This window comes from Embiotoca jacksoni, unplaced genomic scaffold (assembly GCF_022577435.1).
Source record: "Embiotoca jacksoni isolate LCO1_2020_lvr unplaced genomic scaffold, fEmbJac1.0.p SCAF_1, whole genome shotgun sequence".
NCBI classification, from domain to species: domain Eukaryota; kingdom Metazoa; phylum Chordata; class Actinopteri; family Embiotocidae; genus Embiotoca; species Embiotoca jacksoni.
In genome coordinates, this window is record NW_027185229.1 from 18,972,959 (window position 1) to 18,987,952 (window position 14,994).

General features: G+C 38.3%; 1 protein-coding gene across 3 annotated transcripts; it reads right to left on the reverse strand.

The window, feature by feature from the left end:
• Positions 1–1,070: 1,070 nt before the first annotated feature.
• Positions 1,071–14,706, reverse strand: znf362a (zinc finger protein 362a). Of its 3 annotated transcripts, none has more exons than XM_069145782.1 (9): positions 14,424–14,706; positions 10,564–10,627; positions 9,514–9,715; positions 8,723–8,848; positions 5,178–5,505; positions 4,168–4,392; positions 3,774–3,852; positions 3,478–3,636; positions 1,071–3,384 (listed from the first exon to the last, which is right to left on the reverse strand). In XM_069145782.1, the coding sequence occupies exons 2-9, from the start codon at positions 10,624–10,626 to the stop codon at positions 3,265–3,267; spliced, it is 1,302 nt and encodes a 433-aa protein (XP_069001883.1). In that variant the 5' UTR covers position 10,627; positions 14,424–14,706; the 3' UTR covers positions 1,071–3,264. The 3 variants fall into 3 exon arrangements, with proteins under 3 accessions (XP_069001883.1, XP_069001874.1, XP_069001865.1); XM_069145773.1 differs by having other exon boundaries at positions 9,514–9,721; XM_069145764.1 differs by having other exon boundaries at positions 9,514–9,754.
• Between the last annotated feature and the right edge of the window lie 288 nt (positions 14,707–14,994).

Genomic DNA, 14,994 nt, shown 5'->3' on the forward strand with positions numbered 1-14,994 from the left:
TCTTCCATAAGCTCGGTCGGGCAAACTGTGGACCCGCCCTGTCTTCAGGTTGAAAAGATCCTCAAAAAAAGGGAGTGGCTCCTCTCTGTGATTCAGTTTAAAGGTAAAGCACCCATGGTTTCTCATATATTCGTTTCAGTTTCCCTTGCATTGGTCTGGCTGCTCGACAAGGGGCGATAGAAGAAACGCAGATATCATCACACTGATGGCTGCTGCCTGTGTGCTCTCAGATACCTTTAGTTTCTTCCATCTGTTTTGAAACTGCTCTTCAAGTGCATGTTGTAAGGGTCAGAAAAGACAACAATTAAAAAGGAAAATAGCATTTTAAATTAGCTTTTTTAAAATAAAGTCAAATTAGTTTACTGACTAACTTCAGTTTAGAAGGTACAAAAAAATGAAAACTACCATCAATTGATTTTACGCACAGTCACTACATTTAAAAAACAGTGTGATTTAATGTCAGCAATGTCAGAGGTGCAAGATACATTAAACACCCCTGACGACTGAAACTACGTACGCACGCAGACAGAAACATGTTTCCATCCTTGTGAAACCACACTCATGTGCACGAGCCAAATTTCCAGGCCCACCATTTGATATAGATGGACGTAAACACACCTTTTTTGTTACGCATCCATATTTTTACCTGTTCTTACAGTGAGTCTGTACCAAAGTGAGTTTGGAGATAAAATGACAACTGAAACTTGACTTGACTAGGTGGTCAGAAACAACTCCAGTGGCTAAAAATGTTGGAAAACACAATTACTTTTGAGGTAGTCTTTATGCTACTTAATACTTAAGTATATTTCAGAGGACATATTGTACTTTGTGCTCCATATGTTTAACAGCCATAATTAAAGCTACTTTTAGATTAAGATTTTACATAAACTTATAGAATAGTGCTGTTAAAGATTAAACATTTCTGGTTTGTGACCTTCCAAATGAAGTGTGCAGTCAGAACATCTTATCACGTTTCTGATGTCAGTGACTTGTTTCCGAGCTCCACCAAAATACAATTCCCCTTTAAACCTCTCACATGGTTTAATTAGTATGACTGGTGGAAGCCCAAAGACATGATACTTTTTATTTCAAAAAAGAGGAAAAAAAATATTCAGAGAAAACCTGACAATGAATGCAAAGTTTTTCAAATTTAGTTTTCATCTTTCTTCTCTCATGAATCATTTCAAGAACACATACATTTATCTTGTGACCTTTTAGAAGGTCCTGACCTCTAGGTTGGACACCACAGCAGTAAAGGGATGAAACACTCTAACTGTTTATAAAGTAGTTAAAACTAGCAACACCTGAACAAACTACAACAGTAAAATGATGTTTACAGATTGATTTATCAGTATTAACAACGTCAAACATCCTATTTTTCAATGAGTATTTTTTACTTTTGATAGTTATAGTAAGCTCTTTATTTAGTCTGTTTACATAAAAATGCTGTGTATAGTCTGACACCTTCCTGTTTAACTTTAATCAAAAGGACACCACATTTTATCTCTCACTTATGGATGGCTGCATGCAAATGCCAGTCTGTCTGATGGCACACACGCTTCCCTTTATCACTAAATCCGTCTCGTTCTTTACTGATGGGAATGGAAACATTATCCTTGTTTCTCTCAGTAGTCGACATAAAGGTGAGAAGCAAGATGAGTCCACAGTTTTGAATTACATTTTCTGATAAACACACCCTGTGGGTAGGTAGGTTGAAATTACAGCCTGTGGCACCATTAAATCATTAATAATTACCATTAATGATTCATCATTTCATAATTATCTTAATAATTTAAGCCTGTTGAAGAATCCCGCTTTGTCAAAAATGCATCAAAACAATGTCTGCAATTTCAGAGTCATCTAGTGTGTGACAGAGTTTCAGATTATTTGCATACAGGGATTGATTTGTTCATTTACAGATAAGAAAACTAATAAGAAACCCATAATTATATAACTATTTATTATAAAATGGGTTGACAGTTAATATAATATATTTACAGTTTACATCATGCTATGACATAAAAGGCAAATGTAAAGTGAACAACAGAATGAACCATTGAATTGTAACAAAGTTAAGGCTTAAATGCATATAAAATGGCAAAGAATTAATTCATAAATCAATGGAAAAAATGTAATATCCAAATAAGGTTGAAACTGCCATCACATATTACAGGTGGAAACCCAAAAGAGGAAGCTCATTGTTAAGTGTTCTCCAAGAAAGTAACATGTCTGTCTGTGTGGCAGCAGCAGACCAGTTTTGCAAGTCATTTGTTTATTTGCACACCAAATTAAATTAAATGCAAAATACTGCAAGTGCAGCATTTGTTGTAATACACAAAAACATGATCATAAATATAAATTTGGCAAGATAAATGAATATAAACCATATTTTCAGTTTTAACTGAATTTTAGAAAAACACTTTTGATTCACTTGTAGCGAGTTATTGAATGCAGAAGCTCTCACATTCATTGTGTCAAAGATTAAATGCAGTTTTTCAGTGGTTTATTTAGTGTTTTTTTTCTTTTGTGAAATACTTTATACCAGTGCTCCTAATTCTGCACTTTTAAAACTTCACCCAATTAAACTGAGAAATGAAGGATTGCCTTGAGCATATTTTTCCAACACTGCAAAATTAACACATCCGTGTGATTATGGGACACTCATCCTGGTCACGGTGAGGTTGGCAACAGGTTTAAAATAACTGCAATACAAATGTTGAAACAGTATCAATGTGCACATTATGGCCATGTGACTGATGAAACTTGGCAAACACTGACATGGAAAGTGGCACAATATACATGAACACACATTATATAAGCATTCCCCTTTATGTTAACTTGGCCACCCAGCTAATGGAAGACTATTACTGATGCAAATATATTTTTTTGCAAAGACTTGAACAAAAAAAGTATAGGATAAAAAACAAAGTAATCCATGAAACACAAAAAGTTTAAAAAGATTTTCCATGTAGCTGCCTGGAGCAATATTTTTTTCCTGTGACGTCACATAGAAAAAGAAATTTTAGGCCTGTCGTTTTCAGGCCTGAAAGTGCTGAGAAATCATCTTTGGATGTCCCCGATAATACTATCTGGTCAGCGAGAAAGGAAAGGAGGATATACTCATTAAAAGAGCACCTCTTCACAAAATACTGGCAATCTGGCACATTTTTGGAAACCGTTTATGGGTTATGGTCCATCAGAGGACCAGAGCGGCGTCATCACAGGAAACGTCTCTGATGGGAGGGCAGGAGACAGGACAGAAGTTCAGATGAGGGAGATCCGTATAGGGATGGTGGGAGAATCTGTCCTGTGCTGAGGGGAGTGATGGGACACCACATGTTCCACCATTGTGTGTTTTGACATGTGCTTCATAAGATACGTCTCCTGGAAAGAAGAAGAGGAAAAATACATTTAGATATCATTGCTGCAGTTAATCCAGTTTTAAAAACTGTAACTCCACTTGGATTTCCAACTTACTGAGGTGTACGCCCGGCCGCACATGCTGCAGCAGTAGGCTTTGGCGTTTTTGATGGCGTGTGCAGACATATGGATCTGCAGCGAGGCAGAGTCTGAATAGGCACGGTAACAATTGGAGCATTTGAAGGGCTTGTCTTTGTTGTGCTGCCTCTGGTGAGACTTCAGCAGGAAAAGAAAACACACCGAGTTATCTTCGGGTAGCATTGCAGAACGTGTTGGTTCATATTCTGTCATAAATCCAAGCAGTGTAGGACCGTGCGGTGAAACAGGCAGAGGAGAGAAACATTCATGTTTACCTGCAAATTAGAAAGTTGAGTGAAAGCTTTTTCACATCCTGGGTGAGCACACTTATATGGCCGATCGCCTGTGTGGATTCTGAAACAAGAGAGGTGAAACATGTCAGACAGGAAGCTAAAAGACAAGAGGAGTAGACTGAAATAATTTTCTTGCACACAATTCTCAGGACAATACAAACTAAAATTGATCGGATCGTCTTTAAATTTACAGTTTGATGACTAAACACGCTGGAGGTTTGTTGCTCCTTTTTTTTTTTAACAGAATATTGATCTTGTCACGGAAAAAGTAAATCAGGAGTGCTGAAAAGTACAAAGGGAGCTACTGACCAGAAAAGAAAAACAGCCTCTACAAGTTAAATCTGTTTACACATTACAACTGTTTCAAAGGTCAGACCTGGTATGCTGCTGCAGGTGGGAGAGCTGGCGAAAACATTTCTCACAGTAGGAACAGCGATAAGGTTTGATGCCCAGGTGTATGCGAAGGTGCTGCGCCAGGTAGGATGCGTTGGCAAAGGTCTTAGTGCAGTGAGGACACTTGTGAGCCTTCGCCTCTGTGTGCGTTTTGGAGTGAATCTGCATGTCAGACTTGGAGAAGAACGTCAGCGGACAGACTTTACACCTGTATGAACGAAACGGTGAAACAGGGGTCACACATTAAGAAGCTGCACGGAGGGACGAGTGGATGGACACACGTACACAAGCACACACGGTGCCTATACAGCATTTTCCAGGAGCATTATTGAAAAATATCAAATGTGGCTCTCAATTTTTAAACACAATTTCTTCCTGTCTGCACATCTGTTCTCTATTACAATTTTTTTTTTTTTTTTTTTTTTTTTTTGTTGAAACACAGAAAATACAGTAAAATGCCACAATTCAATAATAATTACACTTTACACTGAATTACACTGATTTCATGGTAATGGTATGACAATGGTATGATTTGGTCACTAACTAAGTCACTATATTAAACACGAAAGTAGGCCATAATGAAGATGCATGTCCATAAGCAGTATTGACAAGGACTATATATCCGACAGGATGCCTTTGGCCCCACTGTATTTTATTCTTTATTATTTGATGCTTCGCATTAAGTATTTAATTTATATCTTCACAAATGTTATGTTCCAGTAGTGCTCTGTTACCAATTCTGTTCTATATGTTACAGCTGTGTATTTAGATCTATTTAATTCTTTTCTGTAGATTTAATCACTGTATTTCCTCATTTTTAGAAATACAGAGGGAGATTTGAAACCATCTGTATCTACTGAACTCCTACATCTGAAGATGAGTTAAAGCCACCTTGGTTACCTTTATATGAACGAAACTGGTTAGCAACACAATTGATCATGAAGAAATGAGAGAGAAATAAGAGTAGTTGAATAAAAAAATGACTTTTCTTACCTGTAGGTTTTTCCTTGTTTTGTAGTGATGGTGACACAGGACTGGTCGTTGCCCGAGGCTAGAATCGGGTAGGGCATCACCAAAAGAGACGACCCATTCTCTGCCTTGATCTTCTTACGCCCTCGTTCCTGCTTTGGCGGAGGACCGAGAAGTCCCACAAGTCCCCCGTTGTTTTTCCCAGGCTCCATCCCGTGGCACCCGGCTAACCCTGAGATGAGGTGAGGGGTGGGGGCTCCACCCAGCCGGCTGTGGCTGCTTGATGTGGGCGTGGTGGGGGTTATGATCTCTGAGGTGTTGAGGTTGCCTGTTCTCGATGCGAGCGCCACACCTGATGGGTGCAAAAGTGAAGACAAGGACATGATTGCAATAAATTATCACTGGGGGGGGAGGGGGACTTAAATTACCATTAAAATACAGACGAAAAGAAAAAAAACTGATATTAATCCTAAAAGGATAAAAAATAACATCACAGAGAGGATAATGCTGTATTTATTTGTATATATTTCCTAAATTAGAGGTCCTTATATCATGAATATTGCCTCTTGAGGGGATCAGACAGATTTGAAACGCATGATAGAAGGATGCATTTATACGTAACTGTGTAGATCAGTGATTTCCAAACTGCGGTACGTGTACCACTGATGGTATCTAGGTGCCGAGCTGCCAAACACTAGTGGCCGAAGTCCAAAATGTTGTCATTTCCTTTAATATTATTACAAACAACAGGTTTTGAACACACATCACAATGATTAAGCTAAATAATTAGCTTAATTGTTTGATTATTTTAGAAATTTTATTTCCCTGTTAAAGCCACGCAGGGGTGAACATAGCATAATGCTAACGTTACCTTGAGACAGTCCAATTCTGACTACTCGGTCGATAATTTTACAAAGTGATATGAGTAGAATTTTGGAACGGCCAGGAGTTTTTTTTTTTTATTAAGTTTATTGTGTTAAGTGACAACGCTGAATGTGACAGGTCAAGCAAACCATTCAATTCCTGAAGAGCAATCAGAGATGGCCATTCAGCCACCTAGTGGCGCCACTTCGAGCAAGAGATGTAAATGTATTCTTTGGTTTTGAACCAGGTGTTGTTGTAATTTAGCCATTTTGTTTTATGATAAAATTAGTCGATATATGCAGTAGGAAGTGGTGCTCAGGAAATTTAGTTCAGTGCATCGCTTTGATCACCTCTGGAATGGAATAAAAGGAAGAAATTATTTTCCAATTAAAAGTCAGCTTGTGGATGAATTTATTAGAAAGTGTCAAATGTTGCAGCTTTTGAGATGACCAATTTACACGTAAACCTGAAAATTAGATCAAATTGCCATTGCATTCATCAAACTCCTCAACAACTCAGAGATCTGGAACCAGATACGTTGCATATCCTGCTACAGGACAGATTCATAGTAAAGGAGTTAAACTGTGAAGTGACATAAATGTGATGATACACCACTTCAAAAACAAAATCTGTGCAATATAAATACACTGTGCAATATTACAATTATTATGTCTGTATATATTATATTTTTTTAGTCTTTAGTTAGTTATATTTTAGTTATTGTGGATTGTACTTTTTCCTAATCAATATTCTTTACTGTACTGCTTATTTATGATACTTTTGATATATTGTTATTTTACTCTGTCTCTTCTTTCCACTATGCTGCTGTAATCCTGTAAATTCCCCCACTGCGGGACTAATAAAGGATTATCTTATATTATCTTAAATTATGGCTGCAAAAAAGGCATTGCCCTAATAGCTAACGGGACATCAGACTTTGATATGTCAGTAACTGAGAGAACTATAAAGTCAGTTAATATGACAAGGGCAACTGTATCACAAATTCGATTTAAAAAGACAGCTCACCATCAAACCTGCTGTCAAAGTCACACTATCGCCTTCCTGCTGTGTCCTCAGAAGCTGCAGATGAAACTGCACCTGTGGTTTAGTCTGAATCTGATTGCTGTTTTCTGCAGAAATCTCCTACACTCCTCTAAAGCTCACTCTTTCTGAAGTTTAACTTTTTTCTCTTTAACCGTGTATTTTCTCTCTGCGATACCAGAAACGGAGTTACTGATTCTTCGTCAGAAGTAACACAATCAAATAAATAAAAAACATGATGATGCTCAAATGATGCTGACACACATGCACAGGGCGGTTCAGCCCTCCAGTTTAACAGCAGTTTAGCTGTGGAGTCAGCATCCGTGTCAGCATCCGTCAGCTAAACAAATGCTGGACAAACAAGCACTTTTATAACAAAAACCCAATAAATTGGCCACTCCAAATGGTGCCCAAACTGCAGGAACGGATTCAAGCATGCTCTGAGCTGGAGGAATCATCAGTGTTATCGGTTTGTCTGTGTTGCTATGCTGTTACCATGGTTACTGTGGTCTGCAACATTTCCACAAGCGCCAGGCGATATGGACAAAATCTCATAACACGATATTTCTAACGAAATATCTCTATCGAAAATACAGGGATATTGTCGGGATGACTTTCAGTGCTTGCATTTTTGATAAACAATCATCAGTAATGTGTATATAATGACCAAGTGGGTGAAATAAAATAACAGAACAGGTAGGAGTTCAGAAAATTACCTCACCTTTCTGTAATACAGCCTTTAAAACCAGGAAAAGACAAAAGTAATGCCATATCACGATATTATAATATCCAAAAAGAGTATTTCTAGTCTCATCTCATGATACGATATAATATCCATGTATTACCCAGCCATATTTTCTACTACTGTTCACATTCCCATATATTTATGCACGAGTCAATAGACATGAATGATATCCTGAGGAGTGATTGTGCGTGCACAGAGCTAGTTATATTTGACCTGATGATATTGTATCATTTTAAGAAATTGCCTCCCTTAATTTTTTCCTTTCTGAAATTAAATTTGGACTCAGGCCTGTCTACCTGCACCATTAAGTCTTATCATTTTACATATTTCAATCGAATGTAGATGATATCAGAGCACATTGTTTCTGTTAAGCTCTCCCGCAGTATAAATAAGCTGTCAAATATCTTACATTAAAACTGCTCTGGGAATGGCTCTAAAAAACACACACAGGACAAACTGACCACAGTCCCTCCTTGCACACACGGCACAGATGTGGTGATTCAAAAATTCAGATTAAACCTTAACCTTTTTTTCATCAAAAATAGTGACACCTATGACATTTCTGAAATTATTAAAATGATCAGACCTCTAATAAAACGTCATTAAACGAAACTCTGTGACCTTAAACCTCAGTTAAAGGCTGCAGGACACAGACACCAGGTTCAGACTAAAGCACGGGTGCAGCTTAAACTGGACACAGTAAGTGATTGTGTGGCTGTCGCCACATAAACCTTAAAACACAGCTAAGATAATGACAGAACAAAGGGGATGAGTAATTCTAGTGTATATTCTATCTCTAGACATACAGTGTGCACCTCATGTCCAAATCCTGTAGTCCCTAAAAATGAATGAAACTCAAAACCTGCAGACTTTGACAATCTTTGCTTCCACGACAGCCAGCTGAGAGCTGCATGGTTACCTGAGACGTGATTTGTCCTGGAAGGATGATCTATGAGTTGACGCAGATGCCAGTCTTCCCATAATCCTCTGGCTTTTATAGCTGCCTTATCATCCAGATTTAAGTTTACATCTCCCAGAATACGACCTGGTAAAAATGGAAAAAAAAATTACATTAAAATACAAGTGTACACAACACACAAATTTACATCTTATGATACCAGGACAAAATCTATTTATTTATTTTATATATTGTGTCAAGATGATCTTAAAGCAATATAATAAGGGGGAAAATTACAGATAGCTGGTACCGATTTAGACAATTTGGTCATTGTTTCACCAATAAAGACTAAAAAAACAATAAAAATAATAACCAGCACAATAATCAAATGTCACAAATGATAACACACACACACACACACACACACACACACACACACACACACACACACACACACACACACACACACACACAAACAGTTGATACAGACCGTGCAGTGGAAATTTCCTGAATGACCATTTTAATACTGTTTGTTCATAATGTTGACTCCACATGGTACAATGGATACTTTACCCTGCACATCTCTTTAATTAGCAGAAGTGTTTGACGGTACCATTCACAATTCCTTATCTCAAATTTAGAGACACTGAGGGCAGTTCACAATAGACAAAGCTTTCCTGTATGGACCAATATTTACACAAAGCATCTCGTGCTTTTTATTGGTGACCTCAAAGCTTTTCCCAGCTGTAACAACAACCTGAACAAACACAGTGTTTGCTGAGGAAGCTGGCGAGCGGACAGAGTTAAAGTACCTGTGACTGAGCTGGAGGCGGGACGGGCGTGCAGGGCGATATCAGGCTGAGAGGGGCTGTGGCCGTGGAGAATAGGCATCTGCAGGGCTTTGGACATGCCGTGCTGGCCGCCTTCCGTCTGGCTGTGGGAAGCCAGTAGGGGCTGTTGGGAAGGGGCTGAGGCAGTGGGCAGATGTGGCGGTCGGATCTTCTCCGCCATCAGCTGCTCCTTGATGTTATTGATCAAGACTAGGTTATCCAGCTGACCGCCAGGAAACAACATTTGTGACAAGAGAACAGCCATCATCAGTTGAGTCAGTGTCAGTTTATGAGGCAACGTTTCCCTCTAATGGCTGATACACGACATTGTAGCCAAAACTTCCCTTAATAAGCCGATGATTGTATTTACACAGGCTTCCTGCCTTTTGACTTGAAAAGACATCTGCCTGTGAGTCCATCTTTTGTTTTTTCTTTCTCAGATTTGTGTTATTTTAAGAATTTTTAGAAAGGTGAAAGGGTCCTGTATTTCCATTATGCTAAGGTTTTAGAGGCCTCAGTAGGTAGTAGCCAGAACTTTAGAGAAAAATCATTGAAAGAAATGAATCATCTGATGATCCTGCCAGACTTCCAGGATGGGAACCAGTATCATTTTGAGAAATACACTTTCACTTTTTCCAGATGAAGATTCAGAAGAAATGATTGATATCCACTCTTATATCTGGACGCTATCTATGTAGCCAAGGGTAGCAGATGGTTAGCTATTAGCTTAGCATAAACGCTGGAAAAAAAAAAAAGGGGAAAAAACAAGACGGGCTCTGTCCAAATATAAAAAAACTGCTGGCTCTGGCCTCATATTTAGCAGCCAGATATCTTCTCATGTTACCCACAGCAAGAAAGCAAATACGATTATTTCTTGAATAGTCAAACGAGTGCTTTGGATTACGATTTATTTAAAATCATCTTAAAAAAAAAAAAAAAAAAGTTAAAATATTATAAGAAAATGTACAATCACATAATTTCACAGTCTGGTGTTTGTGTGGAAAAACAAGTGTGAATACCAGAATCACTCACCTGGCCCTGCATGGCAGGAGGTGGAGGCCAAAAATATGGATTGTTAAAGCGGGGTTCAGCCATTCTGAAATAAACACACAGCACACAGGATGAAGGCAGCTTCTCTATCGGCGAAATGCTAATCAATACAATTAGTAAGCACATATAGATGAGTGTTTTCTTTTAATGTCCCACTTAATGTTTTCTTAAGTACATAGTTGTAATTTAATAAGTGTAACTCTGTTAATCACAGTTTTTTTTTTCCCTGACTGAATCTAGTTTATCCGAGGTTAAGAACCATTGTTGTAAGATATTCCTCAAAACTGTGCCCTGTATATTTATGTGTGGGTCTGCTGTTAGTGTAGAAAACAGCGGTTGTGTCAGTACCTCTGCACCCAGACAGCAGCTGACTGTTTGATGTGATAATCAGAGATAATTTTTCAGCCTTGTGATAGTGTATTTTCAAAGGCATTCTGTATTAGTGTTTCTGCTTGGGAGATTTCATGTCCTGGGAGCATGTTTCTGAACAGCCACGGTGAGTGAAGTCGGCAAGAAATGTGATGTCAAATCCGGTAGCTTTTTCTTAGGATTTTCAACCACAAGTTTGCATGATGGGCATGCTGCCTGCAGAGATAGGCCCTCACGTGATTACAAAAGCCAGTTACGGAACTCTTCAAAACATTTTATCAGAGAAAACAGAAATGGTAAAAGTGATGTGGCTCTGATCCTAATCTGCTGTTCTCTGTCTCCTCCTCGATATAAGTAGCCCTCAACTGCTTCAGAGTCGGGCGGAAAACTTTGCAGCCACTCCGCAGAGTGAAGAAAGACATAAATAACGTATCCATTATCAGGAGCTGAAAGGTCTGTTATCCAACTAAAAACTATATGGAACAATTTTACTGAAGAGGATGCACAGAAATCCCAGCCTGCACTTACATGTAAGTGACACAGTAGTTATTTTTATATATTTGCCTCTCATCTCTGACTGTGATGGCACAATGAGACCATGAAATACTCTTTTAAACGAGACTATCTGATTTGCATAGGCTCGAAAATAAGAACAATGCTTTTCCACAGATTGTTTGATGGACAGAAACATTCCTATTTTTAAGGCAGAGAGAGAGAGAGAGCTGCTTTCAAGTTGTGATCTGAAGGCCTTTCTTTCCACAACTTCTCTTTTCAACCCTGTATGAAGTTCTTTAAAAAAAATTTTTGCATTGCATGCTTTGGCACACTTCACCATTCCTAAGTCTGTTTGGCTTAGCAGAGGCATAACAGAGTCCACATCTGCAAGCCAAGAGAAACAAAATGGATACGTCCAGGGGTACGAGCGTACAGTACACCCCACAAAATATTTCTCTAATGATGCCAGTGGGGCTCAGTTTCACTTCCTGAAGGCTTTGTGCCTCGAGAGAGAGAGAGAGCAGGCTCGGGAAAGTTTCACTGCTGCTGGACATCGTTGTGGCACTTTCTGAAATGACACTGAGAAGTCATGTGGCAGCGAGGTACTTGATACGACTCACAGTTCCTTTTTGCTGCTGTGTTTGATGTGTGTTCTCTTCAGACCTTACAGCAAACTGCCAGTCAGCAAGTTAACATTTGCAACCTGTAGAGCAGGATCGCACTGTCTGACTGACTTAAGGTCCGCTTGTATCACTTTCACCAGAATGGTGTTTTATATTTTGAACACAAATGCAGCTGAGCTTTCACAAGAAGTTCTTTGGGTTATAATTATTTCCAGGAGGTATGAAAAAGACTGATGCAGGTGCTTTAGAGAGGAGCTCAGCATCTGGCACAAAGATTGCTTCACACTACTTTTCAGAGCAGCAAATGACAATTATTTCCATGATCAATTAATATGCAATCATTTTGTTGATTAATGAAATAATTGCGAAGTCCATAAAATGTCATAAAATAGTTAAAATTATAATTTCCTACAGTCTAAACCCCAGAAATGTTCATTTTGCCATTGAAGAGCATCAAATTGTCACATTAAGAAGGTGGAACCAGAGAATGTTTTGAGAAAAAGAAGAAAAGGAAAACATTAAGTGATAATAAAAAGTTATCCGGTTTCCTGTCGTTCAGGATTACTTTGGTAACATTTTTAACTCTACCGCTCAAAACTTTAATCAGTTGATCAAACTAAGTTTTGGTCCCTTTTTTTTTACAAAAGTTGTATTCATTACAAAGTAATTAAACAAACTCACTGGCAAGTAAGAGTTCTTTACAATAAGCTGTCCCTTTTAAATGGTTTAGAGTTGTGACTAATGGCTTTATTTACAGTTAATCAATAATGACGTAACACTTAAATAAACCCCTGTCATTTCTGAGGATGTGTTTATGAAAGACTGTTCTTAAAAAAGGCCATTTCTGTTTGTTGTATTTCAAAAGTAATGGATGCTGATTTGTTCTTTTCTGGCAAATACGGGCTGACTTGGCTGGACACCTAACTGAGTAACCAACTATATCGGCTACATGCCATTCAAAATAATAACTACTGAGTTGTCAGGTAGTGTGATATATATTTGACTGGTTAGACTGACCTAACAGAACAATAATTTGTAATAATGTACAACTGCAGACTTCAAGGATAAACCCTCATTTACCTATATGTTAACAATTTCTTAACGTACAGGTTAACTTTTGAATGTGTAAATAGACGCTTTATGACTTTTTTTGAACAAGAAAATCCACGAGTATTCAAAAATAAACTACTACAATTTATATGAGCAAATATTATAAATATAGCCTTATCTTACAAAACAGAAAGGATAATAGTCTTATCAAAGTCAATATATAAATAATCAGTCAATCATTCATGAATAAAAAAAACAACTTGTTACAACCTTTAAAACCTTTGTAAAGGTGCATTTTAAAAGAGTGGGGTTAAAAAGACCTATTAATTAGAAAATAATTGCTATCATTACTTAAGGAGATTGATCGATTTCTGTGACGTGTTAGAAGCTATAATAATCCTACAAATGGTTAGTAGTTAGTCTGGGTCAGGTACTGTGACAGCGGTGTGCAGATCCAGTCCATCACAGGCAGAAAAATATTTTTAAATCTCATTATTTCAGCTTCAAAACACGTCATTGCTCTGAGATCGCCTTTGAAATAAAAGACAACTCATCGCTGAAACTAAAGTTGGGGTTAACTTTTCTTATTTTGGACCTGCTGTGCTGAATTATTCCTCTATTTAGAAACAAAAAGAGACAGAGGCTGATGTGTAAATGTTAACCTGGGCAGCTTTAAATAAGAGCATTTCCTGCACACAAAAACGATCCTGCGCAGCGCCTCGGTCTGTCCGCCGCCTCTCCCACATTCTCAGACAGTTTATTAAAAAATTTTCAGACAAAAGGAAAACAAAAATGGCAGCCCTGTCTTATTTTTATAAGCACCGGACGCCATATTCTGCAGATCCGAATATTATAAGCAGATTCTCCGGATGTTATTAAACGCCGTAGCGACGCGCCTGCATGTGGCATATTTGCATTAAGCGTACGAATGATTGTTTACTTTGATATGCAGGTTTGAATAGCCCGGCTAGAGGGGGAGAAAAAAAAAAAAAAAAAAAAAAAAAAAAAAAAAAAAATCCCTGACACTTCCTACAACAATCATCATGCCTTTGGTGTATGCTCTGCAGCTCGCGAGCCGTAAATCCAAACGTCGATGAGGATACACGCGCGTTATGAAAAGCTTTTAGTTGCTCGGCAGCCGAAAATAAATCATTCTTTATCATGTATGCGTTGCAGATGCTCTTTTTTTTAATTCTAACTTTTGCATGACTTGAATAGAAACGGCGTCGGAGCGGCACAGAGCAGCTGTGAGGGAGAAAAGAGGAAAAAATGAAGCAGAGAATTTGCATCGAGTCGCCAACATACCTGAACCAGCGATGGGAGAAATATTTTATAAAGGATTACTCCTCTTTTCGCTCGCTCTCAGTCGGACTTCAAACCTTCCGGGTCGCCTGCTGTTCACTTCTGGGTGCTGCAGGCGAGCAGTTTTTCGGTGTAAAAACACTGCGCTGGAAAAAATGATGTTTAACCCATTTTCTGGCTTCTAATTTGAACGCAGCTTATTTTTCTTGCAGATGTTGTGGCGCGCGCTGTAGCGTTAGATAAATCCGTGCGTATGCATGGCAAGTTCATATTTTAATAAGGGCAGTACCGCACAGTGACTGCTGGGGTAGTACTATATTATTGCACGTGAGGCTCACTTTCTCTTACACGCATCATCCCTGATTATACTCTGAAATGAACACGCATATAAAACGTGTTTTATTTTATTTTTTTCCACCAGAGAAAGAGAGAGAGAGAGAGAGAGAGTTTAAACATTAAATGTGTTATAGTGGGGATTGTTGCATGCAGGTGACATCTTCACGGTCTGTATAAAAGCTGCCTGTCTGTCCCACATCATCATCACAGTCATGTGCAGTAAATATGAAGTGTAATC